We start from the raw sequence: 26,460 nt of genomic DNA on the forward strand, positions 1-26,460 counted from the left end.
AAAAATGCTTGAGTGAAATCAAGAGAAGAATGATGAGGTACATTCTTAAACATCTCTTACTCTGTGCAGTTGTCTTCCTAAGAATTAGGCTTGGGTTCTTTAAGACAGAAGGGAGTGAACCATTTCATTAGACAGTGGAACCTAACAATGTATCCTGAATATTTTAGCAAGCTCTTCTAATTTTTCTTTATTGATCCAAGAACATAAATATATAGAAACATCAACCTTAGCGGTTTTTTTTGTTGTTGTTGGTTTTTTTTTTTTGTATGTGTGTGTGTGTGTGTGTGTGTGTGTGTGTGTGTGTGTGTGTGTGTGTTTTGTTCTTTTGAGACAGGGTTTCTCTGTGTAGTACTGGCTGTCCTGGAACTCACTCTGTAGACCAGGCTGGCCTCAAACTCAGAGATCCGTCTGCCCCTGCCTCCCGAGTGCTGGGATTAAAGGCATGTATGTACTACCACTACCCTGTGAACCTTAGCATTTTTAACACTAGTAATTACAAATATTCCATACTTCCAGTCTTTGTGGATTTAAGATTCATAGTTTGTAATAGTGAAGTGTAGTCCTTGCTTCATCCTTTCTAGTGTGAGTCTCAGACTTGGATATGCTTGTATATACAAACAATAGTAATTACTTCTGATGCCATATTTGTTCCAGTACCAGCAAAGCATACTGTTCCTTATTAAAGAATGTAAATGTTAACTAAACAAGATACTGTTTAGTGACATAATTATTTGATAATCTTAATGACAGCAGTTGTTTCCTTAAGAATTAGGTTCCCGGGTGGTGGTGGCGCATGCCTTTAATCCCAGCACTTGGGAGGCAGAGCCAGGCGGATCTCTCTGAGTTCGAGGCCAGCCTGGGCTACCAAGTGAGTTCCAGGAAAGGCATAAAGCTACACAGAGAAACCCTGTCTCAAAAAACCAAAAAAAAGAAAGAAAAAGAAAAGAATTAGAATTCTTGATGACTGAATATTGACCTTGGGCTGGATGACTTTGGTGTTTAGGGCCTCAAATGTTCTAAATGTTGTAAGCCAGAAATGCTTGATGCCTGTATACATCCCAGAATTGCCGCAGGAGTTTTAAAAAATGCACACCCCTAGTACCCATGAAAAGCACCAAGCCTGTCCTCTGCCTGTAATCCCAGTGCTCGGGAGGCAGACAGGAGGACCCCTGGTTCTCTCTGGCCAGTTGGTCTAGCCAAATTGGTAAGCGTCAGGTTCAGTGAGACACCTTGACTATAAAAGTAAGGTGAAGAGAAGCAGATGCTTGACATCAACCTCTGGCCTCTGTGCACAGGCACATGTGTGCCTGCATACTCGTGTATGTGCACAGACAAGCACATGTATACACACAGAAGCACTCTCTTGAGCCTCTTTTAAAAATTATTCTGAGCCGGGCGGTGGTGGCGCACGCCTTTAATCCCAGCACTCGGGAGGCAGAGCCAGGCGGATCTCTGTGAGTTCGAGGCCAGCCTGGACTACCAAGTGAGTTCCAGGAAAGGCGCAAAGCTACACAGAGAAACCCTGTCTCGAAAAACAAACAAACAAACAAACAAAAAATTATTCTGTGTATGTATGCACATGTGCTCATGTGTATGTGTGTGGCCGTTACTATTCCATGGCACATGTGGGAGTCAGAGGACAGTTTTGGGGATTAAATTCTTTCCTTCCATCATGGGGCTTCCAGGAATTGAACTCAAATGTCAAGTCTTGACTACAAGACTTTATCCACTGAGCCATCTTGCTTTCTCAAACTGCATAGTTTGTAAAGTTGGTGTCCTTGAGTGGTTATTTTGCACCCTGTCCCTTGAATTTGCACAGTGATGGATTATTAAGATAAATCTAAGTGCCAGAAACTAGTATTGTGAGAATCATTTGAGGTAAATGTATCTCTTGAGGATAAGCACATTCATTGAGAGAAAATTAGGATAAAATAATTGCAAGAATGCACAGTACATACAGAAGAGGAATGTTGGTGGTGGGCAAAGGAGATGGGGGAAAGGGATATTTAATAATGGATTCAAATATTACTGAAGTTGTTGTCATAGCTGCCAGGTGATGCTTACTCGCCAGGCTTGCTGATATTTTATAAGCAGTGGCCACAGACTCCATACCTGTATGGCCCATACAGTTAATGCAAATGTGAATTGTCCAGGAATGCCAGAGGACACCTTGTCCCTCTAGTGGGCAGCTGTGACTAATTAGTTATACTTGCTACTCAACCAGGGTCAGTCGACCATTTCTCCATCTTTCAGGGTTTGAGAAAAGCTGGAAGAATGGATTTTATATATGGACTCCACACTTAATCTACTAAAGGCCCCTAAAAACTGACAGCACACAGGTACAGTTAGACTTGAACTACCTGCCACCAATCAATAATCTCTGTTGAGAGCAATCTTCTCCAAATGTGGGCATCAGCGTCGTCCTTCATCGTTGGAGGCCTTATACTGATGCAAATTCCCTGGCTCCCCTTCAGGCCTACTGGATCAGAAGCTCTGGGGATGAGGCTGTCATTCTCTTCTAACAGATGTGTACTCAGATTTGAGACCCACTTTTTGGTAGTATGGAACTTGATTATTACAGTTCTGTATGGAGACAGTGGTAAAGACAAAAGACCTCTAATAGAAATGTCAGGCATGGAGTGTTCTCGGTGTATGGCTTTTACATCTTTTGTCAGAATCAAAATAATAATTTTTGTCCTGTTCTTTTTGTTATCATTCCATTGGGTATTGCAAATGAAGTTAACAACAGTTCTGCTTTACAGTTTGACCTCACTAAAACATGTCTGACATTTTATTTACTGGATGATTCAAATTTGAATAGCATGTCACATGGCTTTTCAAAGCTTTGATTTTAAAACTTCCCCAAAGCATGGAGTGTGACACATAACAGAAATAAGGTATGCCTATCAGACTGAGTGCATGCTTGTCACAGGCAGCCTGAGCTGCAGAATCAGTTTCTAGTCAAGCCTGGGATATATATAGTGAGACACTCTCAGCAAATAGAACAGGAATACAGGATGATTATTCCATATACAAAATACTTGCCATCAGAAGTGTTATTTTCAGATTTTGAGATATTTCCCCATATGTAAGTAGGTAGGCCTCACTTGATGGTCATCAAGTTGGTACATACAGTTTATTGGTTTCCATATACATACACCTTATATGTGTACAGAAAGTGAGTTTATCCACTACTTTTTTGGGAACCTTTGTTTGCACTCTGTTATATGAGATCATGTGTGAAATTTTCTATTTTTATCAAATTTTGCTCAAATTTTGATGTTTTAATTTAGGCATATCTCCTTATTTTATTGACATTTTCTAAAATGAATTCTGTTTACTGGAATCAGTAATTTAATGTGATTTTATGTTAGGTCTGGCTCACTGCTAGTCAATCAAACCAACTTTTAACGCTTATACATTTAATGCTAATATTTGTCCCTAGTCTTAGAATGTAGAAACAACTGTTATTCTGATTGCTGTCTTAAAGTTTTTTTTTTTTTTGGTTTTTCGAGACAGGGTTTCTCTGTGTGTCTTAAAGTTTTTATTCCTTCACAGATATATTCATTTGAATGTCCTTAGTATGTCCTTAGTATTCTGTTAATTAGATAATTAATACCATACAAAGAATTAAAAGTATACCTTAATTATGAAAAAAAAACACATAATAAATAGCACATAATAAAGTGCTTAAAATGCACTTTTAGAGGGACTGGAGAGATGGATCAGCAGTTCAGAACCCATATTGCTCTTGCAGAGGACCAGAGTTCAAGTCTCAGCATCACACAGTGGCTCACAGCTATTTGTAACTCCAATTCCAGGGTATCCCAGTGCTGCTTCTGAGATCTGCATGCTCTTGTGTGCAAGTGGTACACATACATACCCTCAGGCATACAAATAAATATGCTTTTTAAATGTACCTTTAGAATATTTAAAGTGCTGACATGGACCAAGAGTTGGAATAATCTTATTTAAAGTTATGGATTTTGAGTTTAAAAAGGTATTGATCCAATTTTGTTTACATGTAATATTAATGAAAATACATTTCTATTTACAGGGTAAACCAGACTTAAACACGACATTGCCAATTAGACAAACTGCATCAATTTTCAAGCAACCAGTCACCAAAGTCACAAACCACCCCAACAATAAAGTGAAGTCAGACCCACAACGGATGAACGAACAACCACGTCAGGTAAGGGACTAATTTGTCCTTCAATCACATTTTCCAGAAAATTCTGGCATTTTTTATTAGGCAGAATTCAAGTAAATTTTGGTTAAATTGGAATGCATTTGAAAAAAGTTTTATGTCCAGAGCTCCTATAGAGAATAACCAAAATAATATAAGACATAATAAAAATACTTTAGAAGTTAATTAAAGTGAATCTATTATGCTTCTGTGTTATAATATTCCCCAGTCTTGGTTGTACTAATCTTAGTTTTTTTTAAAGATTATTTTTCTAGGGATAGTATTTCCTAGAAAGATGAATCATGCAGCTTGTGTTGTGTTTGGTTTGAAAACATTTTCTATTATTTGGAAATTGCTTCTTTCCCCCTTTGTTTCTGATTTCTAATTTCAAGGAATCTATCCCAAACCTTTTGAAAAACAGAATTAGATACGACTTGCCAGTATGAGTACATCACTGTGAGTTCTGTTTTTGTGTAAGTTCAATGCATTTTTCTCTTTCATTATTTCTTCAACTTATATCCACCAGAAAGTTTTCATAGAAAAAGGTATTATCTGAAAGGCCTCCCTGCTGCTTAACCAGGTCACACAGCCAGGGATGGAGACTGTACCAAATGCTCAGCCTTCCAGGTTGTTCTACCAACTCCCTCCCTCATGTGGTCAGAAGTTAGGTGTTCCATGAGTTTCGGTCATGAATGTGGTGAGGAGGTAGAGGAGAAACACTGCATTTTCTCTCTTTTCTCTTTGCCTCCCACTTGACGGGTTAGAAACACTGATTGGCCTACAATGAATATCTTTTGCTTAAATATTCTCCATTCCATCTTTTCATTTGAATGTTTTTCACTAGTTCTTCAAGTGTTTCATCCAAACTTCACAAAGGACTGCACCAAATCTCTCAGACAATTGCTCTAAAAGAAACTACAGAAAGAAATTCAGTTCCCACATCCTCTGTAGTGTTTTTTCCTCTTCAGGTGAGCCAGGAAAACAGAAGATGTTTGGAGCCACATTGGATCAGCATCTTGCTATAGATGTCTCAAGATTTGAAGTTCTAAACTTGCTTTACTGTTGGTCCCCAAGAGATTCAACAGGGGCCATGTAAGTGTATCACATCAAGTATAAAAGATGCGTACCTGCATGTGCCGTTAGGTTCTTGTCAACATATAGGTTTCTGTGGGCCATTCAGCTTTCGGTGTGAGGCTTTCCCCTCTGTTTTACTACCCTGTGCAGGATAAAAACAGAACTGCTGGTGGTTCAGTTCAACACAGAAGGGATTCTGCCATCTTGAACTCTCTGTCTTTATCAAGCTGTTTTCTGGTTGTATTCTTTTGCAGATAAGCTATGTAGTCTTGAATATCTGTCCTTTGGCTTTTTGATGACTTAAATATTGTTTCCTTACAAAAGGTTTTATTATTTGAAAATTTTGAATTTTGGTAACTGAGTAAAATGCTTCCCAAATCCCAAAAGACAGAGGTAGAGTACAACCTCTAATGATACCATTTACATTGGAAATTGGAGTTGTCCTATTGAGAATAGGTATTAATAGATTTTATCCTTTCACACACTGTAAACCTGTGTGCTTTATTTAAAGATCAGTTGACAAATTCTGGTCATTTTAACAGTAATTTTAGTATTTACTGGACCAAGTCGCAGATTGTAAAAACTGTGGTAACTGTATTGTGCTGGGTGTGTAGCTGTCCCTAGAGATCAGTAACCTAGAGTTTTAAAGCTGAAATGAACAGAATGGTACCTCTCATTCTTTGCTTTGTTGAACATTTTGAGTTTTCTTTCCTTTATTACGGTTTATGTAATGACGCTCAAATGAGAAGTGTCTGTCCCTTCTCCCCTGTCTTTGTCAAAGAGTTTAGCATCACTCCAACACAATCTTTTGAAGGTTTGTTCTTCCTTTTAGCTAGTGGAGGCAGGTGGTGTTGTAATTATTCAGCAGGTTACTTCGGCAGACATGGCTGTTTGTCCTGTTTTCATGTAACCTAAGAGTATCGTTAGGATTTTTGGATTGCACCGAGACAGTTATCTTTCCTTCTTCATTATCTCAACCTAAGAGCTGAAGTGACATTTGAGAGCTGTGTCATCAATACAAAGCTGATAAAGAGGTCTTTTTATAATTGTGTCATCTCAAAAACTCCAGTTTAGATACAGATTGGTTAAATAAAATGATCACTCACACACACACACACACACACACACTTATATCAAATGACTACTCAACCATTGTTGGGTAGATGGTTGACAGAAATATATGAAGACAAAAATAATTCTAATTTTGCTACTCATTCTTTAGATCCAGTAAAATAGGTCAGCAGTATAAATTACCCATTACTCAATTTGGCAAAGTTATTTTTATTAGACAGTGAATGAATGAGGCAAAGAGATTTATATTTCTGAGGTTTCCATAGGTGACAGATATTTTTATACTTTAAATATATCATTCTCTTCTATTAAGGTATTTAAGTTAGTGGTATGAGCATTAAATTTTAGGCCTAGAATTAGAATATAGTTTCTATATTTTAATTTAGACTTCACTTTCAGTAGGTTTGAAGTGATAGATGAGAAGAAGAAAAACTAGCAGTCCTTCTTTATAGAACAAGCATTTTATGCTGAGGTCATTATATGACTGTCCAATATGAATTCTGTAAAGTATAAACTATGAATTTATGTGGATGACTCTTTAAAATGCTTTATCTTCAAATGTGCAAGCTAGCATTTTTAAAGAATGCTTTAAAACAGAATTTAATACAAAACACAGTAGTTACCTGTGCATAAGTTAAGATGGTAAAGTAGGAATGGAATGTATTGGCCCGGGTTCTAACAGGGTCAGTAACGGGTCATTTTTAGATGTAGTAACGTGTGTTTGTCGTTTCATTAGATGGAGAACGTGGAGAGAAGGCTTCTGTCAGGTGGTGACTCCTGCTGGGGGCATTACAGTGCCTTCTGTAGCTAGAGCTATAAGACTCAGTCAAGTTTTTAAAAAATCTAACTGAATTGTGACTTTATTAAGGATATCTTTTCTAGTTAACTTCTTTGAATAGGTGGGTAACTCACTGTTTTGAGTCTTTTTTTCTTTAATACTCTTATCTTTGATGCTCTCTTGTCTTTGCGTGTTTCTTTTATCTTTAAATTGAAGAAGTTTCATTTTTGAGTTTTTATTTCCTTTTGAAATTGTGAAATTAACAGGGCTGACGCACCTTCAGTGTTATTGATGGTCTCTGAACATTGATTGTTTTTCTCAAAGAATAGTCATGTTTTTCTGTAGGAGTTAATATTTGAAGCAAGTAAAGATGTATGCTTGAATATCCTGCTTGATCTATTTTGTCTTTTGCTTTTCTAGTCCTTCTTTCCTTTAATTCCTCCTGGAAGCTAGCCAACCTTTTCTTTTAGAATGGGTTGCTTAAATTACGTTAGAAGAAACTTGCCAGCTGAAAGCGAAAATTTTAAAACCAAGTGCATTTCAAGTTGTATGTGAAGGGCTTATGAGGTGGTTCAGTGTTGAGTTGTTGTAATCCAGAAAATGCCTGTGCATTACAGGCATTCTAGCACCTCTTATCCTCTGTAGCCTCAGCAGTCACTTCTGGGACAGTCTTATCATGATGGCTGTATGCCTGAGAAACATCAGCAAGTGTAGAGCCCCTGAAGTGTATTATGATCCTTTTCTCTTCTCCAGGCAGGAAAATTGGCTGCTTGGGCAGAGCATATGAGTTTCAAATGTTACTCTAAGGAATTCTGGGAAGATATCTGGTGCAAAGTGGTAGATGAATAGTGTAGACTGGTGCTATGGGTGCTCAAGAAGAGTGAGGCTACTGTGGCTAGGAAATTTGGGGTGAGCTTTGGAGAAGCTAGAGGACTGGAGAGTTAGTAGTCATTAGAAATGAGGTGTGTGGTTTGTGTGTATCTTTACTTTTATTTATTTACTTTTGCAGCACCAGGGTACATATTCAGGGCTTTGCATGTGCTAGGCAAGTACTCAACCACTGACTACATCACCAACCCAGAAATAAGGGTTTTAATTAGAAATAATAGAAGCTGAAAGTAGTTCATGTTGTTGATGGTTCCTTAAATGATGACCTTTAGAAGTTTAAATACCTTATTTATTGTTTATTTTCTTTATAAGAGAAAGAAATTTGGAATAGACAAAGAAAAAATTACTCATAGTTTATTTTTACTAATGTAATCAAAATATTTTTAAACCATTTAAAATACTTTCTTTTAGTCTTTTAGTCTGTTTTGAAAAGCATAATACTGATTACACATTTGTGTGCTTTAAAAAGTTTCATGTAACACTCGACACTTTTTTGTGTTTTATTTCATATGTTCCTATAATTTGTAAGTTAACTGTACTGTATGTTGTGCTAACAATGACACTTGCTTATGACTTCCCTAACTACTCTCGAGTTTAAGGTAGTATCCAGAGAGTTTTTGTACATATTAAGTCTCTTCCTATATGTTACAGTGGTTCCTGGGCTAAATTCTCAGAAATGTAATTAACCTGAATTTATGATTTAATACATGTCATCAAATTGATCTCCACTGAGTTGTGACAAATTAAAAGACTATCCACCGGCAAGTTAAGCACCTCGGTTTCATTTTGTCTTCTGTGACATGTTTTTTATAAAGGTGTTCCATTTCAAATTTATATTTATTTGAATATTGTGAAGTTGAATAGACAGGCATCTGTGTTTCCTTCTGTAAGGAGAACTCTGAGAGGATTTTGACTGTATTGTTGGTTGTTATTACCCCGAGATGAACTTGACCTTACTTCTGTGGCAAAAGCTCATTCCTGTGACATTCTAAGAGACCTCACTCAGTCATCTGCCTCTTGAGTCAAACTGTACAAACTGGCTTCTACCACAAAGCATTTAAATCTATTCAAATTATGTACTAAAAACATTCACTTTACCTTGTATGCCCTTTGAACATTTATTCTCTTTCTTCTCTTTAGCCAGACTTTTGTATGGTGTCTGTATATTTGCAATTTACTTGTTTCTTAATTTTTGTATCTCTAAAACAAAGCTTGTATTCTTGCTCTGCCACCCAAACAGCTCTTACTAGGCTCATGAAGTTGGTTGTTAAGTTAAAAGGATAAAGTATTCTTCTTAAATTACCTCCTGATCTGCTCTAGTATTAGGCACTGTTACTATTTCTGCCTCTGATCTCCGATCCCCCCACCCCGTGTGTGCATATGTGTGTGTCTGTTGGGGTGAGGGGGTGTTAGTCTTAGTTGGTACTTGCCTGTTTTCATTCCCTTCCTTGGGTTGGTTCTCCTGACTGTTTTAGACTGTTGGGCTCCCAGGCTATTTGATGTGAGTAACCTCCATGGATACCCCCCACCCATGGTTTCCACCTCATATGTTAAGGATTCCCAAATCTGTATCTTTTTTCCTGAGCTTCACTTGTTTGGCTCAGTCCACATGGAAGTATCATAAGCACCTGAGTCAACTTGTTAAACTCTGTCCTGTCAAACCAGCTAGTTTCTGTTTGTGCTGTGTTTCATTAAAACACCACTGTTCACCTCTTTCTGGAAAGCCAGAAGCCTGAGTGTGTTCTGCTGCTCTTATATCTTCAACCCCAAACCATCTAGTTAGCCTTCTTACTGCGCAACTAAGTCTTACCCACCTCACCCTAACATGCCCTTTAAAAAACATTCTTTTTAAGTTTTATTTTATCACTCTTATCACCACACACCAGGAAGCTTTCCGAAGTTCATTGCTTGTGAGTCAGTTTACAACAAAACTGAACAAGTCGATCATGTTTACAGAGAGGCTTTCAGCAGAAGTCTGCAGTACGGTGAGTGGAACACACACTCGCCCCGTGGAAAACCAAGTCCTCTGCTCATCAGCATGGAAGTTGAAGGACTGAGATGGAAATCAGGAATTTAGGCATTTGGAGAAAGAACCCCTAGGCTTGGTGGCACATGCCTTTAATCCTAGCACCCCAGAGGCAGAGGTAGGTGGATCTCTGAGTTTAAAGCCAGTCTGGTCTACATAGTGAGTTCCAGGACAGCCAGGGCTACATAGTCTCAAAGAACAAAAACAAAAACAAGATCCACAAAATAACAACAAACAATACTGAAATACATCTGTCCACATTTACTGTTCCACTTAGTTAAAACAAACCAACAAACAAACCCAAACACTAAGATGTCATGGAGAACAGAGACCAGTAGTTCCTGAGACATGGAGTAGAGATGTTGCAGGCCATTACTCACTGTTGGCTGTGGTTCTGAGTGATGCTAAACCAACAGGAAGTGCTCCCTTCTTTATTCCTACATTACATAGTTACTGTTCCATCTTGCCTCTGCTTCCTGTCTTATTCCTTCAGTTCATGAAAGATCAGAGAAGCAGAGCACCCAGCCTCCAGATATCTGGCTCCGGGTTTTTATTATTAAGACCAACTAGAATTTGCTCTACAGTCAAGGTTTTTTATCTTTTTGTTTTTGCTGTGATAAAACACCATGACCAAAAGTAACTTGGGGAGGAAAGGGTATATATATTTCAGCTTACACTTCCACATCACAGTCAGTCATGAAGGAAGTCAAGGCAATAACCTGGAGGCAGGAGCTGATGGAGAGGCCATGGAGGAGTGCTGCTTACTGGCTTGCTCTTCATGGCTTGCTCAGCTTGACTTCTTATAGAACCCAGGACCATCCGCCCAGGGCTGGCAGTACTCACAGGGAGCTGGACCTTCCCACATCAGCCATTAGTCAAGAAAATGCTCGACAGACTTGCTCATAGCCCAGCCTTATGGAGGCACTTTCTCAATTGAGAGTCCTTCTTCCCAAATGACTCTAGCTTGGTCAAGATAAAACACCGGCCAGGAGAAGTTCTTCTGTCGTGAAGATGTGAAAGTCTTCTGCTCAAACCCTGAGGCTGCATTTCAGTTTTCAGGGTCAGTTTAAACACCTTAACATGACTTAATGCTATGCCCCCTCTGTCTTTTGAGACAAACTGGCCTGGGACTTATGATATCAGATGGCTTTAAACTTCTGGTCCTCTTGTCTACACCTCATGATGATAGGTGTGAATCCCATGCTTGTTACTGGGATTGAACCCAGGGTCTCAGGCATGCTAGTGAAGTGTTCTACCAATTGATCTATATCCCCAGCCCCCAAACCACTGTTTACTTTTTATTTGGGGAGACATGCTCTGTGGGATTGTTTGGGGGTCAGAGAATGGCTTGCCGGAGGAGGCTCTCCTTCCACAGTTCAGGTTCCATGGGTTGAACTCGGGCCCTTGGGTTTGATGGCAGATGCCTGTACCTGCTGTGCCGTCTCCCCAAAGCTCTTCTTGATCTTCTTTTCCTTCGCCTCTCTGGCCTTTCTTCTTTTGTCCTACACTCAGATAACACTGAAAACTTGGTTGCCAACTTTGTGAGTGTTCAATTAAAAAAACAAAAATAGAGGAATATGGGGAGAACATTCTAGTCAGAGCTCTTCATCCAGCTGTTGTGCATGGTAGAAGGATTGACTTAGGGCTTCAAGATCATTGTAGAAGTTGTGATAGGAAGGTAGAACATAACTGATAAAGCCATGAGATAATTGATAAGATTTGTTGACTGATCAGCTGCTTCTGTGTGGAGTCTTCAAAAGAGCTGAGAGATTAAAGCTACCGTTAGGAATATGGAAATACTAAAGGATGGCTCAGTATTTTTAATAAATAACAAAATAGAAAGCTGAATATTGGAGTATTAATAACCCTCATAATCACTGGGGGTCTGGATAGTAAAAGATGATGGTTGAAACTCAAGAGAAAAGCCAGTTTTGCCATATTAACTTACCTTATGGAGGCAAGGGTTGCAGTCATAACTTCCTCACTCACCGCTTACTGTTTATTTCCCAGTCCCTTATAAGACATGATGACTTATGGGAGGGTGTCCAAGATTGTTCTTCCCAGTGTTGGGGAGTGAACTTCAGGGCTTTGCACTTGCCAGGTAAGTGCCCCACCACTGAGCAAAATTCCTAACTCCAAGCTGTGATTACATTAACAAAAATCTCTAAATGACTGAACTATAGATTGAAAAATTAGAAATGCCCAAATGTTTCACATCAAGAGCTACTGCGGCTTGTTGTCTCTTCTTCCGGTTCCCAGGAGCCTTTGTTTTTAGTTCCTGGCCTTCCCTGTATAGTCACCTCTGTGTTTAAAAATAAAGCGCTTCACGGGCTGCGCCTTCACGGTTGGTTCCTGGTGTTGTTGCTTGAGCTTCTCCAGTGGTAGATGGTCGCAGTTTCCTCCCTCTGCTGCTGTGCTCCCAACATGGCTGGATCACAGTTGTAGGGAAATGGTTGAATTCATAGTCATGTTTACCTTCTTAGGACCGAACACATTCCTAGGTGGGGCAAGGCATGTAGTTCTTGTTTGTGACCTTCACAGTAGTAGGCAGCCCTGTCTATGTAATTGTAGTCTTCGGAACTTCTGCCACATGCCTGTCCGCAGCGTTGTCTGTTTCTGGTTGGCTTTGTTTGGAGTTGTCTTTGCTCCTGTTGCAGCTGCCTTAGTCCCTGGCATTTGCTGTGCAGCTGGAGCCCTGGGCTTTCTTCTGCTGAGCTCGGTGCCGAGTTGTTTCTGCATTTCCATCTTTATCTTCGGATGCTCCTCCAGTTCGTAATCAAGCCTCTAGAAACTTGCTAGGGAAATATGATGGGAGATGAAGTTTTTGAAAACTTGCATATTAGAAATGACTTTATTATATTCGGACACACTCATTTTTTTCTGCTGATGGGAGCCTAGATTGAAAAAAAAAAACATTTCCTCAGCATTCTAAGGGCTTTGCCTTGTAATCCTCTCGCTTCAGGATTTCTGGTGGAGAGGCCAGCACATGCTTTCATAGCTTGCTTGCTCTTCTGACTTTTTATATATGATTTTAAGGAATTTATTCGAAAAGTAAGTATACATATATATACTTAAGCATGTATTTTATGTGAAAGATGGAGGGACAGAGATAGGCAGGCATGGCGGTGCATGCCTGTAATCCCAGCACTCAGGAGGCTAATGCAGGAGTATAGAGAATCTAAGGCCAGTTTGGGCTGTGTAAAAAGACTCCCTATCTCAAAAGCAAAACAAAGAAGAAATCCCTGTGTGTTTCTCAGGTCTTTTCATTTGATCTGGGTCTGCGTAGGAGACATGAGTGATTCCTGCCCTTTGTTGGGGAACATTACTTTAATCTTTTCTTTCAGAATTTCCTTCTCTCTTGAATCCCTCATGTTTTTATCTTTCTATGTGTAAGTTGGCTTCTTAGAACTTACCTGTAATTTGCCTATGACTTTGCTTGTATATTCTTCATTTTGTTGTTCCTTTATTTTGTGAACTATTCTCTTGACTTTTAATTTCTAACTCTTCATAGCTTGTATTTTGATGATCATGTTTTTGATTTTGAGTGGCCTTTTTGTTGTTAGGATTATTTGCTCTTCTTTTTCCATGGATAGAAACTTCACTCCTAACTTGGTTAGCATATTAATTATAAGGATGCTTTCATTTGTTTGATGCTATTTTTTTTCTGTATTGGCTTGTTTTTGTTTGTTCATCTTAGATTCTGTCTTTTTCCTTTTTTTAAACTGGTGATTCTTACATTGCTTCAAGTGAATGCTCTAGTCTGGTTTTTAATTTTGGGGTTAGACCCAGAATAGCTATTGGGTCATAGAGTATATGTTCAGCTAGAACATATAGATAGTAGAAGATGACACTGAACAGTTTTCTCAGTGGTTGTCCATACCCACATGTCCATCAAAAATGTGAAGTTCACATCAAGTCCTTGTTGACACTCAGTGTTGTTAGTCCTTGGAATTGGAAACATTTCAGTGTGTACTCAGTGGTACTAATGTGCGTGCATTTTCTTAGTAAGTAGTGGCACTAATAACCAGTTTTGTGATTTGGCCATGTGGATAATCCCTTCTGATATAGTACCGCTTCAAGGCTTCGAATTTGTTTATTACTTTATTCTTTGTGTGAGTATCATGCCATAGCTAGCTGTGGGGGTCAAAGGACAGTTTCCCAGAGTCAGATCTCCATTTCCATTGTGTGGGTTTAGGGATTGAACTAAGGCCATTATTGGCTTGGCAGCAAGTTCTTTTACCCACTGAACCATCTCATTGACACCTCTGCAAGTTTTTATTCATTATTATAATGGATTTTTTTTCTCATTGATTAAAAGAATTCTTTATGTATGTTTGGATATAAAACCTAATATTTGCTTCAAGTTTGTAGATTACCTTTTTACTCTTTTAAGATTGTCTTTTGAAAAATATGTGCTCATAGCTTTAAGGAAGTTGGGAGGTGGCTGAGACTTAAACAGAGACCTGTGTGCCTATGATACCCTCCCTATCTTTTGACGTGGTAGCAGTTACACAGTGTATTTGTTAAATCTCAACCACTTCTTTTTCTTCTTACCTGTTGGCTTACTTGAAGGTTATCAACATAATCCTTTGGGTTATCTTCTGAAAGCTTGCTTTACGTTTAGATCTACACTACCAAGAATTGACCTCTGATGGAAGGTGGATTTACCTCTCACATAAGGACATCCAACTGACACAGCACTATCTCTTTAAAAAAATATTTTTCCATTGCTCTGCTTTGTCATTGATGAAATGCTTACGTAGATGAAAGGCAGATTTGGACTTCCTTCTGTATTCATCATGCCTAGCATTTTTTCGTGTGGATCTAAATCAGGTCTTTGTGCTTGCCAGGCAAGCGCTTTACTGACTGAGCTATCTCCCCAGCCCCATGGATTCCTTTGTTCTGCTCTTTTGATCTGTTTGTACAGATGGATCTATTTTGGGGCTATCTGCTCTATTGTGCTGCTTTGTCTGTTCCTTCCTGATGCTGCAGTACTGTAATTACCAGCTTCACAAAACCTCTTGATAGATGGTAGTGCAAGTTTTGGAGGTTTGCTATTCTGGTTCAAGACAGTCCTTACATATCTTTCTTCCTTCTGCCTTTCTTTTCTTTCCTCCTGTGTTATGGATTAAACCCAGCACCCGAGAAATGTCAGCACTGTGGATGGTGGTCTCATTTCATAGACATCTTAGGATGATGTCAGTCCTTCAGACATTTGGTGACTATATTGTGCTGTGTGTAGATTAGAGAGGATTAATAGCAGTATTTAGAGAAACCACTGTAGCAGGTAGTTACTCTTCCTTCATCCTCATCAACCCTGCACGTCCCTTTATGTTTGTTCCTTGATCTTTTTTAGATCGAACTGTTGGTATTTATTTCGCCTTAACATGAGATCACATTATGCTTTTGCAGCCACATGAATCAAGCTTTACCTTGTTTGTTTCTCATCTAGTCCTGTCTTCACAGGACACCATGAGAAAATACAGAGTGGTTTATGTTTGTCCTTTGATCTCTGCACGCCATGGTATTTAAGTTATCTTAGTGGGCCATAACCAGACAGCTCAGATATTAACTGGAACTGATCTTAAATAGAGCAGTTTCAACATTGGACAGTGGATTCCTTTTAGGCAGAAGCATCATTTGCCTGTGTAATTGTAACCTAGTGTCTCCTGTATTTAACTTTCCAAAAGTTGGTGGATGTGAAGTGCACATTTTCTGGGTCTTGCTTTAGTCTATGAGTATGTGACGAGATATTTTTACTTCTTTTTTTTCTCCCTCCTTTATTTTGTTGGATGGAATTTGGGGCCAAACCCAGAGCTTTGTAAATTCAAGGGAAGCATTCTGCCATTGAACTACATTTACAGTCCTGGAGAGTACTCTACCACTGAGCATCATTCCTAGTCCCAAGATCCTTAATTCTCTGATTAGATCCAGTAAATACCTTATGAAATGAATATGGTATTCATTGAATTTTTGTAAGGCTAACATTATAAAAAAATTCTGAGCAATTTGCTAAAAATGTATGTCATCAAAGAACTTCCTGTAGTTTTTTTAATGTTTTGATAACCTGTGATAGAAGTGACCATTGTTAGTGTTTGTAGTCTTCTAGTGAAAATACATCTAAGAGAGAATTTCCCTAAGCTAAAACATGTGTTTAGTGCTGGGCCAGGATTAAGACATTGAACTGTCAAACTAGCCCTCTTCCTATCGTCCCGCCTTCCTTTGATTGACAGTAACCCATGGATAGTTGCATGCCAGCTGTGCTCTGACTTCTGTGCTATGTTGCATGTTGCCATGTGAGCAACTGTGTGTTACTGTCACATTCTTGACCAAGTTGAAGATTGCAGGTTAAAACTATTAAAAAGTGAGATTTTAAGGGAACTTGTTTCTGTTGGATAAAGTATTCTCACTTTTCTCCTTCCATACTTTGAAAGTTATATCATTTCCTATGGATTTGTCCTTTTCTCTTTGGTACTGAGTATTAGGTGTTTTAATATGCTGCTTAACAGAAATAGAAAATACTGGAGCAGACAGAGAACCATCCTAAAGGCAGACAGACCTTCCTAAGTCCCCTGACAGCAAGTACAGATGACAGTGGAGTTGGGCAGAGGGATCTTGAGACAAGAATTGGATTTGGAATTAGAAGGTGCTGTGATTGTAAGCAAAGTCATTGCTAATATGATAGGTTGAGGTGGAGTCTGGTAGTTAGATAGTTAGGAGGAAAAGAAAGAATGGCAGGTCAGGAAGTCAGACGGCCTTCTCTTCTGGGAGTGAAGAGGTGGTTTGTAAGGACGTGTTTTAGGTGGGCAGAGTTCAAATGAACTTGTACTTTTAAAGGAAGAAACCCAAGGAGAGGAAGGGAAATGATAGCAAATGTGGGAAGTGGGTACGGCAGCCCAGGAGGAGGCAGGAGAGATACACCAGGAGCCTGGGCGTGGAGCAGGCTCAGCAAGGCAGCAGGGCACTGGTTTCTCTGATAGGTGGGCAGAGGACTTGGCAGAGGCTCAGTGCCTGGCGCTTCTAGTCAGCGGTGGGATCAAGTCTCACGGCCCCTCGGTTCAGGTGCTACTTTGTAGCTTATGGTGTTGAAAATAAACAGAAAGAGGTAGAGTTTCGAGATAGTTTTAGAAGACTTTTGCTTAGTTTCACTCCTGAACTTGAGCACATTTCCCAGTGTTGAGTTAATTTTTATTCCAATGGAGGCTGTATTGCAAAAGGGGAAATGCGTTTCAAGATGACTTATGAGTCAAGATCCATTTTCCTCTTCTGCATTGCTGGGTTTGAGGAGGTGTGCTTGCTGTGGGTTTTTAGCTAGATCTGAGGCTACTGATAGCTGCACACAGGATTTACATAAAGCAACATGTTCAAGACCAGCTTGTCTGTTTTGATCTATTACTGTGTCTGTATTTGAACATCAGAAGTCACTTTAGTAGGAGTCTCGTCTTTCACAAAAGTCTGCGTCAGCTTGCTGTGCTAGCATGTTCTGTGGTGCTGTGGATATGAGAGCTCCTTTCAAAATCTGTGCATGTATTTACATTCTGATGCATGTGTCTTGTCTTTAAATGTTTCAGACATTTGGAACTCTACATCTTCCAAAATAAACAAACTTAGAATGGTTCTAGTATCACAGAACATTCCACAGAGCATGACTTAATCCAGTGTGTTTGAATTATTAATAATTAATAATAATTAATAATTGCTGTTTGTAGCCATGTATGTTGTCGTCAGAAATTGACTGAATTTCAACTTTTTAAAATATTTTTATTAATTTTTTCATACAATATATTTTGATCATATCTTCCCCTCCTCAAACTCCCCTCAGATCCTCCCCACCTCCCCACCAACCTAACATTATGCTCTTCCTCTCTCTCTCTTTCCAAACAAACAAACAGACAAACCAGGAAACAAAAACAAACACAAAAAATCCACAAGAAACACACGAAAAAGAAATCTAAACAAATGAGCAAAAGACCAATAAGACAAAAACTGCCAAAACAAAGCAAAATAAAACGACAAGTCCACCAGAGACACCACTCAGTTTGCTTGTCACTGTCGTCCTGTGTCATCTCACTCACGCTGACTGACTCCCTGATCACTGTATTCCTGTGTCATCTCACTCACGCTGACTGACCCCCTGATCACTGTCGTCCTGTATCATCTCACTCACGCTGACTGACCCCCTGATCACTGTAGTCCTGTATCATCTCACTCACGCTGACTGACCCCCTGATCACTGTCGTCCTGTGTCATCTCACTCACGCGGACTGACTCCCTGATCACTGTGGTTCTGTGTTATCTCACTCACAGTGACTGACTCCCTGGTCATTGCCTTTTTATCTGGCAGTACACAAAGGTGCAGCTGGCCCCGGTGCTTAGGTGGGTCTGACAGATCCAGAAAGGGTGAGATGGAGCAAGGGATCCCATCCGTGTAGAGGGCTTACGCTGCTCTAGCTGTCTGTTCTGAGATCTGGGTCCCCTAGTGTAAATGCCCTGCCTTTCTGTCCTCTCTCTGCACCGGAACTTTCCATCCTAAACCAGTTTGTTTCTCCCTCTTCCTCTCTGACACCCTGGGATGCCTGGCAAGGTTCTGACAGTTTTTGGGTTGTTGGAAACGGGATGGTGTCTCAGGCACCCAGAGGCTGCCAACAATGCACTGGAATTATCAGAAAGCTGGACTGGGAAACCCTGCTTTAGATGCTTGTGGCTAAGGAGGGCCTCACTTTTCAAACTTGTTGATGACTTCAGCACAGGAACTGTCTGCTCCCTGTTTCTCTCCTGCCTGCCATTCTGGACACAAGCTCAGCTCTCCTGAGGTTTCTCTGAGAGTTTACCATCACTACAGTGTAGAAATAGACAGACTAAAAATAACAAGAAATTACAGTTTGGAGTTCTCTTAACTAAAGCTGCCTATGCCATCCACTGGACTTGAGGTAGAACAGGCTTTTGAGCTTCTGGAGGCTTCAGTTTGTCCAGACAAGTGATAGACTGCTAGGTGAGTCTTAGGAGGTCACAGTAACAGTCACTGCCTCTGCTGCAATAATAATCAAGAAGTTTGCAAAGCAAAGCCATCCCCAGCCACAAGTGTCTGAAGCAGGGCTTCCCAACTGCTCAGACAGTTACCGTGGAGCTTTAGCAGCGTGGCTGGTCTGTACGCTTTGGGACCTATGGCACCGTCCCATTTCCAGCAACCCCCAAATGTCTTTGCCCAACTCATGTGCCCTAGGCTTTTCCCCTTCCTACTCACATGGCTCCGCTGTGCAGAGCCATGGCAATGGCCCCTTTCACTGTCCTTCCATTGTGGCACTTCAGGGAGGAAAACTCCATGGGTCATTTTAACAGAAATTGGGGAGGGGGAGCTTTTGCTGTGTAGGTCCAAACAGAATGATTTTCTGTTGTCTTTTTGGAAATTTTGCAGGCTGAAATTATGTTGCAGCGTGTCCCGAAGTGCTGCTACCCAGCACAGATTCATGCTTTCTCTTCCCGTTCTATCCACTGCTGCCCTGTACCATTAACTACCAAGCTTTGTGTGCAGCTGCAGAGGCCATGTGTTTGGAAGAGCTCCTTATTAGAAGGAAGAGCCCTGTGCCTGGTTTGAGGTTGTGCTCTTAGTGCTTTGGAATTCTTAGTCCTTTTTAAATAAGGGGCTCCATGTTTTCATTTTCCAGTAGCCTTGCAAATTAGGTAGTGGATACTGCTTCCCAAGTATTCCCAACAACACTGAGCCTAATTGGGAGGCAGTCAGCTTGACTGAGAGGGAAGGGAAGAAGAATTTAAAGATGCTTGAAGTATCAAGAAGTCCCCAGTAGAACTATTGGAAGAGAAGGACAGATTCTTATGAATGTGCTCAGTCTCAATTTTCAGTGCCCTTCAAAACTGATTTTTGTCTTGTTTCTTTCTACCTTCTAATTTTTATTAAAATGACAAACTTAATTTTTGATCCAGGCATACTAGTTAATTTTTGCTATCAGGCATACTGATCAACTGGTAGTTTCTGTCCTGGATTTGTTCAGGTGTTTAGAAAAATCACATTCAGTTGCTATAACCATTTGAGGTTGTTTTTATTGTTACATTTCATAGGGAATAGCTGCTAAATTCATGAAGTAATTGACAAACCAAGGCTTAGACTATAGGTTGGTCTGAGTCTAAGGCCCGCTTCTCCTCACTCTGCCATTCAAAGTTAAATATTTGTATCTTCCCAAGTTGACTGTCAAGATGAGGTCCTGAGTAACTATGGAAGGCATTTTTATGCCAAGTGAATTTTTTTTCTTTCGAGACAGGGTTTCTCTGTGTAGCTTTGTGCCTTTCCTGGAACTCACTTTGTAGACCAGGCTGGCCTCGAACTCACAGAGATCCACCTGGCTCTGCCTCCCGAGTGCTGGGATTAAAGGCGTGCGCCACCACCGCCCAGCCCAAGTGAATTTTTTAACACTAAATAGATAAACACTGATACTTTCCAAATTGTATATACTTGTAGATGTAAATAGTGATATGTTTGGTACAGATTCCTTCTGCCATGGTTATGAGAAATAGGTGTTGGTATAGGTAATCTAGAACAGTATTCCTACAAAATAAAATTGGAAACTCTCAGCTACATGTTCGTAGTGAGACACCCTTTCTTTCCACTTGCTGTATGAAATACTTACTCATATATGTTGTCAGCGTCATGTTCCTGGAAATGTTTTCTTAGAGGGAGAGTCTTATTTTGAAATCTCCATCCTCTGAAAATTTTGTTGATTTAGATGATTGGCATTTATAGATGGGCCTAAGAAAGTTTCTTTGCAGAGACTATAAATATACTTTAAAAAAATCATGTGACCTAGTCCAAGAACAGTTTGCTGTCTCCCTAAGACTCTACACAAGTTTTAGCTAAAAGCCTTACTCACCCTGGCCTCTTTATTCTGCATAAAGAGAAGGCAGACATCAGACATGACTTGCAGAGTGTTTGCCTGGAGGTTCCTTAAGTGGATCCTGTACTTTAAGTGGTTTCAGATTAACTCATTAGCTTTCTTAACAGGTATAAATCTGTCATCCATCTTGGAAGTCACATTGAGGAATCCAAGGCTGTGTGGTCCAGTGGAGGGCAGACACTGAGTGCTCTTCCTGGTCTTGTTGTCTGGAGCAGGTCTACTTAGATTTCCTGACCTGGGTGTAATTCTAGATGAATTGCTTACTCCTTGTCCAGGCCCTAGAAGCCTCACGTTCTTATCTATAAACGGTGCAGCAAAAGGTGACTAAATTCCTGTAATAATGCATTTACCAGAGGGCTGGACTTCTGGGTCTCTAAATGGTGGTTGTCACCTGTTGCTGTTGCCCCTGTGCCCCTGAGGTCCTGTGACTGAGTGTAGCTGTGCTGCACAGCTAAACTTTGGGCGAGCCCTTTCTTTATACCTAAACAGTCAGTAAACATTTGACTACTTTAACACATCTTCCTACAGTGAAATAAAATGGGAGGAGACTACTGTTGTCCTCTAGACTCTGGGGTGAAGAGGCTGATTCGAGCTTTCTATCCACAGGCAGAGTTGGTGCAGTTGTGGTGTTGACAGTACACCACCCCTCTGTGGGTGCTGCCATTCTCTCACCACAGCGTAAACTAGGCTTCTTATGCCCACATCAGAATCACCTAAGATTCTTAGGAAAACAACAACAATACCAAACCCAACAATTAACTGCTGAAACCCAGCCCTATAGAGCAGAGTTTCTGAGAGTCAGGCTTTGGGACATACATTTAAAATAACCCGCTTTGGCTGCTCTGTGTAAAACTACTAAGGAATGATGGTTAGTGCTTAAGCTACTTCTTTGGGTAGGCATTGCTTTTCATTTCTGTTTGCCTGTAGAACATGCCTGTACATTTCCCCCATTCTCTAATGATGAGATTAATGTTGTGTTGCTATTATTACAGTCTCAGTGGTCTCCCTGGCTTTGTTTATTTTCACTAAACAGAGCTCCTTAGCCAGTACATGAACACCCAGTACCTACCAAACACTGTGCATTGGATGGATGCTCAAAGAATACTTACTGAGCTGGGATTGATTCTCTGATATCCTTTCCCTGTGAACCACCCCTTTCTGTGCTGCAGCCTGCACAGCTTTGGGATTGACCTGATGGCAACCAAGAATGAAGACATAATAGACAGACACACTTATGGGAAAGCTGGGATGGGGGTTGGTATGCTCTGATGGAGCGTACGGAGCCTACCAGCCGCCGGAAATTCAGTGTGTTTATCATATACATCTGAGTGAGGAGATGGGTGAGTTAATCTTGGTAGTGGGGAGGTCTCTGTAGGGAAGCAGTCTCAGGCTGCAATCATCTCAGAGGATGAAGCCCTGGTTGATACTTTCTGCACACACTGTCAACACTGGTACCAGGACCAGTGGAAGGCCTTTCCATTCCCCGAGCCTGCCCTGGGGAAGGCCTTGACATTCCCCGAGCCTGCCCTTGGCATTCTTATGGATCTGAGGTATTGGAGGTTTTGACATGGCCGTGCTCATGCCAACAGTACTCATCCAGTCAGGACTTACCGGCTTCCCATGAATCTGACTTTCTCAAAGAGTGTAAATCTGTTCAGAGTATGAGTTAATGCTCTCAGGGTGGTGGACGGGTATAATGATAAATGTTTTAGCAGCTCAGTTTCTGGAGCTCCAGAATTGTGTGTGGTTTTGATTCCCGTTTCTTCCTCATCTTCATGATGTTCTTCTAAAGACAAGCTAATACAGCTTTCAAAGCCCAAGTTAAACTTTAGCAGTTCAAAAGCAAAGATGTTACAGTTGTGTTTGGGATTAGTTTTACTTTCAGTAAACATATTTGGTGGCTGGTCTCATGAAAGAAATGGCTTTTGTGACACACCATCCTGTTTGTCCCTTTGGGAAGCCAGGGTAGATAAAGTGCAGGCAGCTGTGCCTGACTAATGCCCTAATATCCGTGTTAAGTCAAGATCCGAGAGAAGAAGGCGCAGTGAGGCAGGGGCCTTGTAGTGACCAGAATGCTTCTTCAGCATGGCCCATTGCTGACCTTTTCGGTGCTTAGTGCTTACAAGTGATGTTTAATCCCATCCGATATTTTTGCCACAGTCAGGTGGTTTATTTGAAAGGCCATTGCTGAGACCATGGGCAATAGAAAGTGATGTTCACTTGGGAGCTGTCTGATTTTTTTAGTATTCTGGAGTATGACAAGAAGATCTTAGAGGCACTCAGCGATTTCGTTGGTAAGGATTAGAAAGGTACTTAATAACTGAAGGTTGAAGGTGATAGTGCATTGATTTTGTGACTTGATTCAATTATTAAATCAATGTTTCTCTTAAGTATTATATTTATTGATCATTTGGTGTCAGGGCAGGCAGCAAGACTAAGTTGAGAAAATCATTGAATTAGGCAGGTAAAATCAGATTTTCATGTTAGAATTGATGACAATGGTAGTGTTTACAAAATGTACTGAGAGAGTCTAGGTAGCCATGGTAAAATGGGGACTCCTGTGATAGTTTTGTTAACTTGAAACAGTCTAGGATCACTGGGGAAGAGAGTCTCCACGAGTTTTCTAAGTCTGGTTGTCTAGATCATTTTTGTGCACATATCTATAGAGGATTGCCTTGATGATGTGCATTGATGTGTGATGTAGCTCTCTGTCGGCAGTACTATTCCTTTGGCTTCAGGGTTCTGAAATACAGTAAGAGTGGAGAAAGGAAGCTAAATCCTAGAGGTGGGCATGCAGTCATTCTCTCCGTGTTCTTCATTGTGGTGTGACTAATGCTTCAAGTTTCTGCCTTGACTCTCCCTGACATGAAGGACAGTGACTTGGAATTGTAGGCTAAATAAATCATCTCTCTCTTCAAGTTGCTTTTGTCAGGGTGTTTTATCACAGCCCAGAAAGGGAACTAGGCCACCTTACAGATTTGGAAGGACCTGCAATGTCAGTATTGCTATTGTTGAACAGGGATTGACTGAGGAAAACTCCAGATGAACATCGTCTAATCCTAGTAAACATCTGAACTTCATGACGACCTTGAGAAACATTTTGGCCAGCTGTTCTCAACCTGTGGGTTGTGACCCCTTTGTGGTCACATATGTGTGTCACATATTGTGTGCCGCATATCAGATGTCCTGCATAGCAGATATTTGTATTATGATTAATAACAGTAGCAAAATTACAGTTATTAAGTACCAACAAAAATAATTTTATGGTTGGAGGTCACCACAACTTGTTGAACTGTATTAAAGGGTTGCAGCATTAGGAAGGTTGACTGAGGCAAAAGAAGACTTTTCCCCTCCCCACTCTCCCCAAGGAGTGTGAGTTATAAACTGACTGAGGATAGTGAAAATAGATCATAGAGTTTGGGGAGCTGCTCCAGCAGTATTATAACGTGGTAAAAACAAGAGCCATGTACCCATGTTTTAATCCAATATTTTTCTTGATTTTCTTCTGACTTTTTGTATAATTTTCCCTCTGATTGATAAAAAGTTCAAAATAAAACGTAGTAAGTTTTGGTATATCTTTTGGTATCTGGAACTAGAATTTTAGGTATAAAATATTGACAATCATAACCACCCATAATCTCCATACTTTTAGTTTTTGGTACTCTTGTTTTATTTTTACAAATTAAGTTGTCGAGTCATTTCTTCCTCATGAGATTGGTTCTAGGACCATCTACTAACATCCAGGTCCATAAGCTGCTCAAGTCTTCTGTGTCCATGGCCGTGTTATACCATGTAAGATGGTGTAATGCCAGCACATTAGCCTTGCACATTTCCTCTATCCTTTAGCTTGTACCTAAGTTACTTCTAACAGCTAATGTGATGTGAATGCTGAGTAAATTGTTATTATAGTTTAGTGTTTAGAGAATAATTTCAAAAAGTTTGCACATGTCTAGTACATAGGCAGTTTTCTGTAGTGAGTTGACCAGTGAATATGAACTGGCAAAACAGTAGGATAACTGTGTGTATGTACATACGTATGTAACACACACGTACATATCTTTGGGATCTACACATATATTTTTATGTGTGTGTTTATATGTGTGTATGTGTGCGCCAGGGGACAACCTCCACTGTTATCCTCATGAATGCCATCCACCCCCTTTGAGACAGATTCTCTTAATGGCCTGTCTCACCAATTGGGCTGAGCTGGCTGGCTTGACAGCAAGCCCCAGGGATCTGCCTCTCCCTCTCCAGTGCTGGCATTACAGTCCTGTGCCACCATGCTTGGAATTTTCACTTGGATTCTGGAGATGGGACTCAGGTCCTCATTATTTCAAGACAAACACTTGACTGACAGTTGTCTTCCCAGCTCTAAATTCTGCATATATTAATGAGAAATTTAACTGGATTTTATTTCCTTTACTTATTAAAAATAATAGCTGTGGTATTCCAAACAAAGATAACATTTTCATACCAAGGAGTAAATAGAATGCAGAAAGGATTTCTCGGGACGGTTATGATAATCATCATACTTTCACATCTTCCTAGTATTGACTGACTGCTTAATTGGCTACATTTTCTATTTCTACTGAGAATATTACTTGTAGAAAGATGTAAGACCCGTAACTATATAACTATACAAAAGGTCTATAAGGCACTTTGTTGGAGGTTACTCTTGGTGCCCGTTTTGAGGTTATTATAAACACAACATAATATTATTCTGCCATAATGAGATTTATATTGCTATATCTTCTCATTTGTCTGATGGGTGCTTATCTGATGACTTTACATATTAAGCTCCCCAAAGCCCCCAAAGTAGCCAGATGGTGCTCAAAGTAAATATAGTAAGTTTTATGATTGCTGTATGATAGGTACTTGACGTATATTACCTTATTTACTCTCCACAGTAATCCTGTGTCATAGCCATTGCTTCCGTTTCTGTAAAATGGAATTAAAGCGTTTGAAGAAGTAAAACATGGCCAAGGAAGGAAGAGAGTCCTATAGAATTCCTTGTTTTTTTCCATGTCTGCAGTAAATATGATGGGGGTTTAAAAAGAAGCAGGATAAGGACCATTGTTGATTATGCATCCACAAGACATGCATAGTGTGTGTTAGGAACTCAGAGAATATGCTGCACGGATGGACACATTCAGTGAGACATAAGAGTAAAATCCGAACAGTCTGTAGAGTAAAAGTGTACTGTTGTGTTTGAAAAGACATTGTCTACCCCAGTAGCTCCCTGGGGCAGGGAGCGCCTTTGGTGCTCACTAACACCAGAACAGTAATCTGGGACCACTGGGTGGTCAAGTGACCCAGGGACCTGTGCAACAGGGAGAAAGCGATTCATGACTGGTATGAAGATGTTTTGCAAAAATTTCTATCAATAATAAGTATAGTATTTACTCCCCTAAATTGTACTGAAAGGCTAACCATATAAATGTCTTAGAAAAAATCATGTTTCCACAAAGATATTGGATATTATTGTTTGTTTTCTATCTCTGATAAATTTTAACATTGGCATTTTGTG

At 40.1% G+C, this 26,460-nt stretch overlaps 1 protein-coding gene across 2 annotated transcripts in view; it reads left to right on the forward strand.

The window, feature by feature from the left end:
• The window catches only part of Mbd2 (methyl-CpG binding domain protein 2), a 59,906-nt gene that overhangs the window by 20,545 nt on the left and 12,901 nt on the right, over positions 1-26,460 (forward strand). The window contains exons 3-4 of one of the 2 annotated variants that reach the window (XR_008219242.1): positions 4,058-4,195; positions 5,158-5,281. Coding sequence is in view for 1 of the 2 variants with exons in the window: in XM_052742482.1 (XP_052598442.1) it covers positions 4,058-4,195 (138 nt within the window). In the remaining variant the exon portion in view is untranslated. The remainder of the gene's footprint in view (positions 1-4,057; positions 4,196-5,157; positions 5,282-26,460) is intronic. The other variant, XM_052742482.1, reaches the window with a different exon arrangement.

Source organism: Peromyscus californicus, unplaced genomic scaffold, assembly GCF_007827085.1.
Source record: "Peromyscus californicus insignis strain IS unplaced genomic scaffold, ASM782708v3 Scaffold_17__1_contigs__length_78620276, whole genome shotgun sequence".
Taxonomy (NCBI): domain Eukaryota; kingdom Metazoa; phylum Chordata; class Mammalia; order Rodentia; family Cricetidae; genus Peromyscus; species Peromyscus californicus.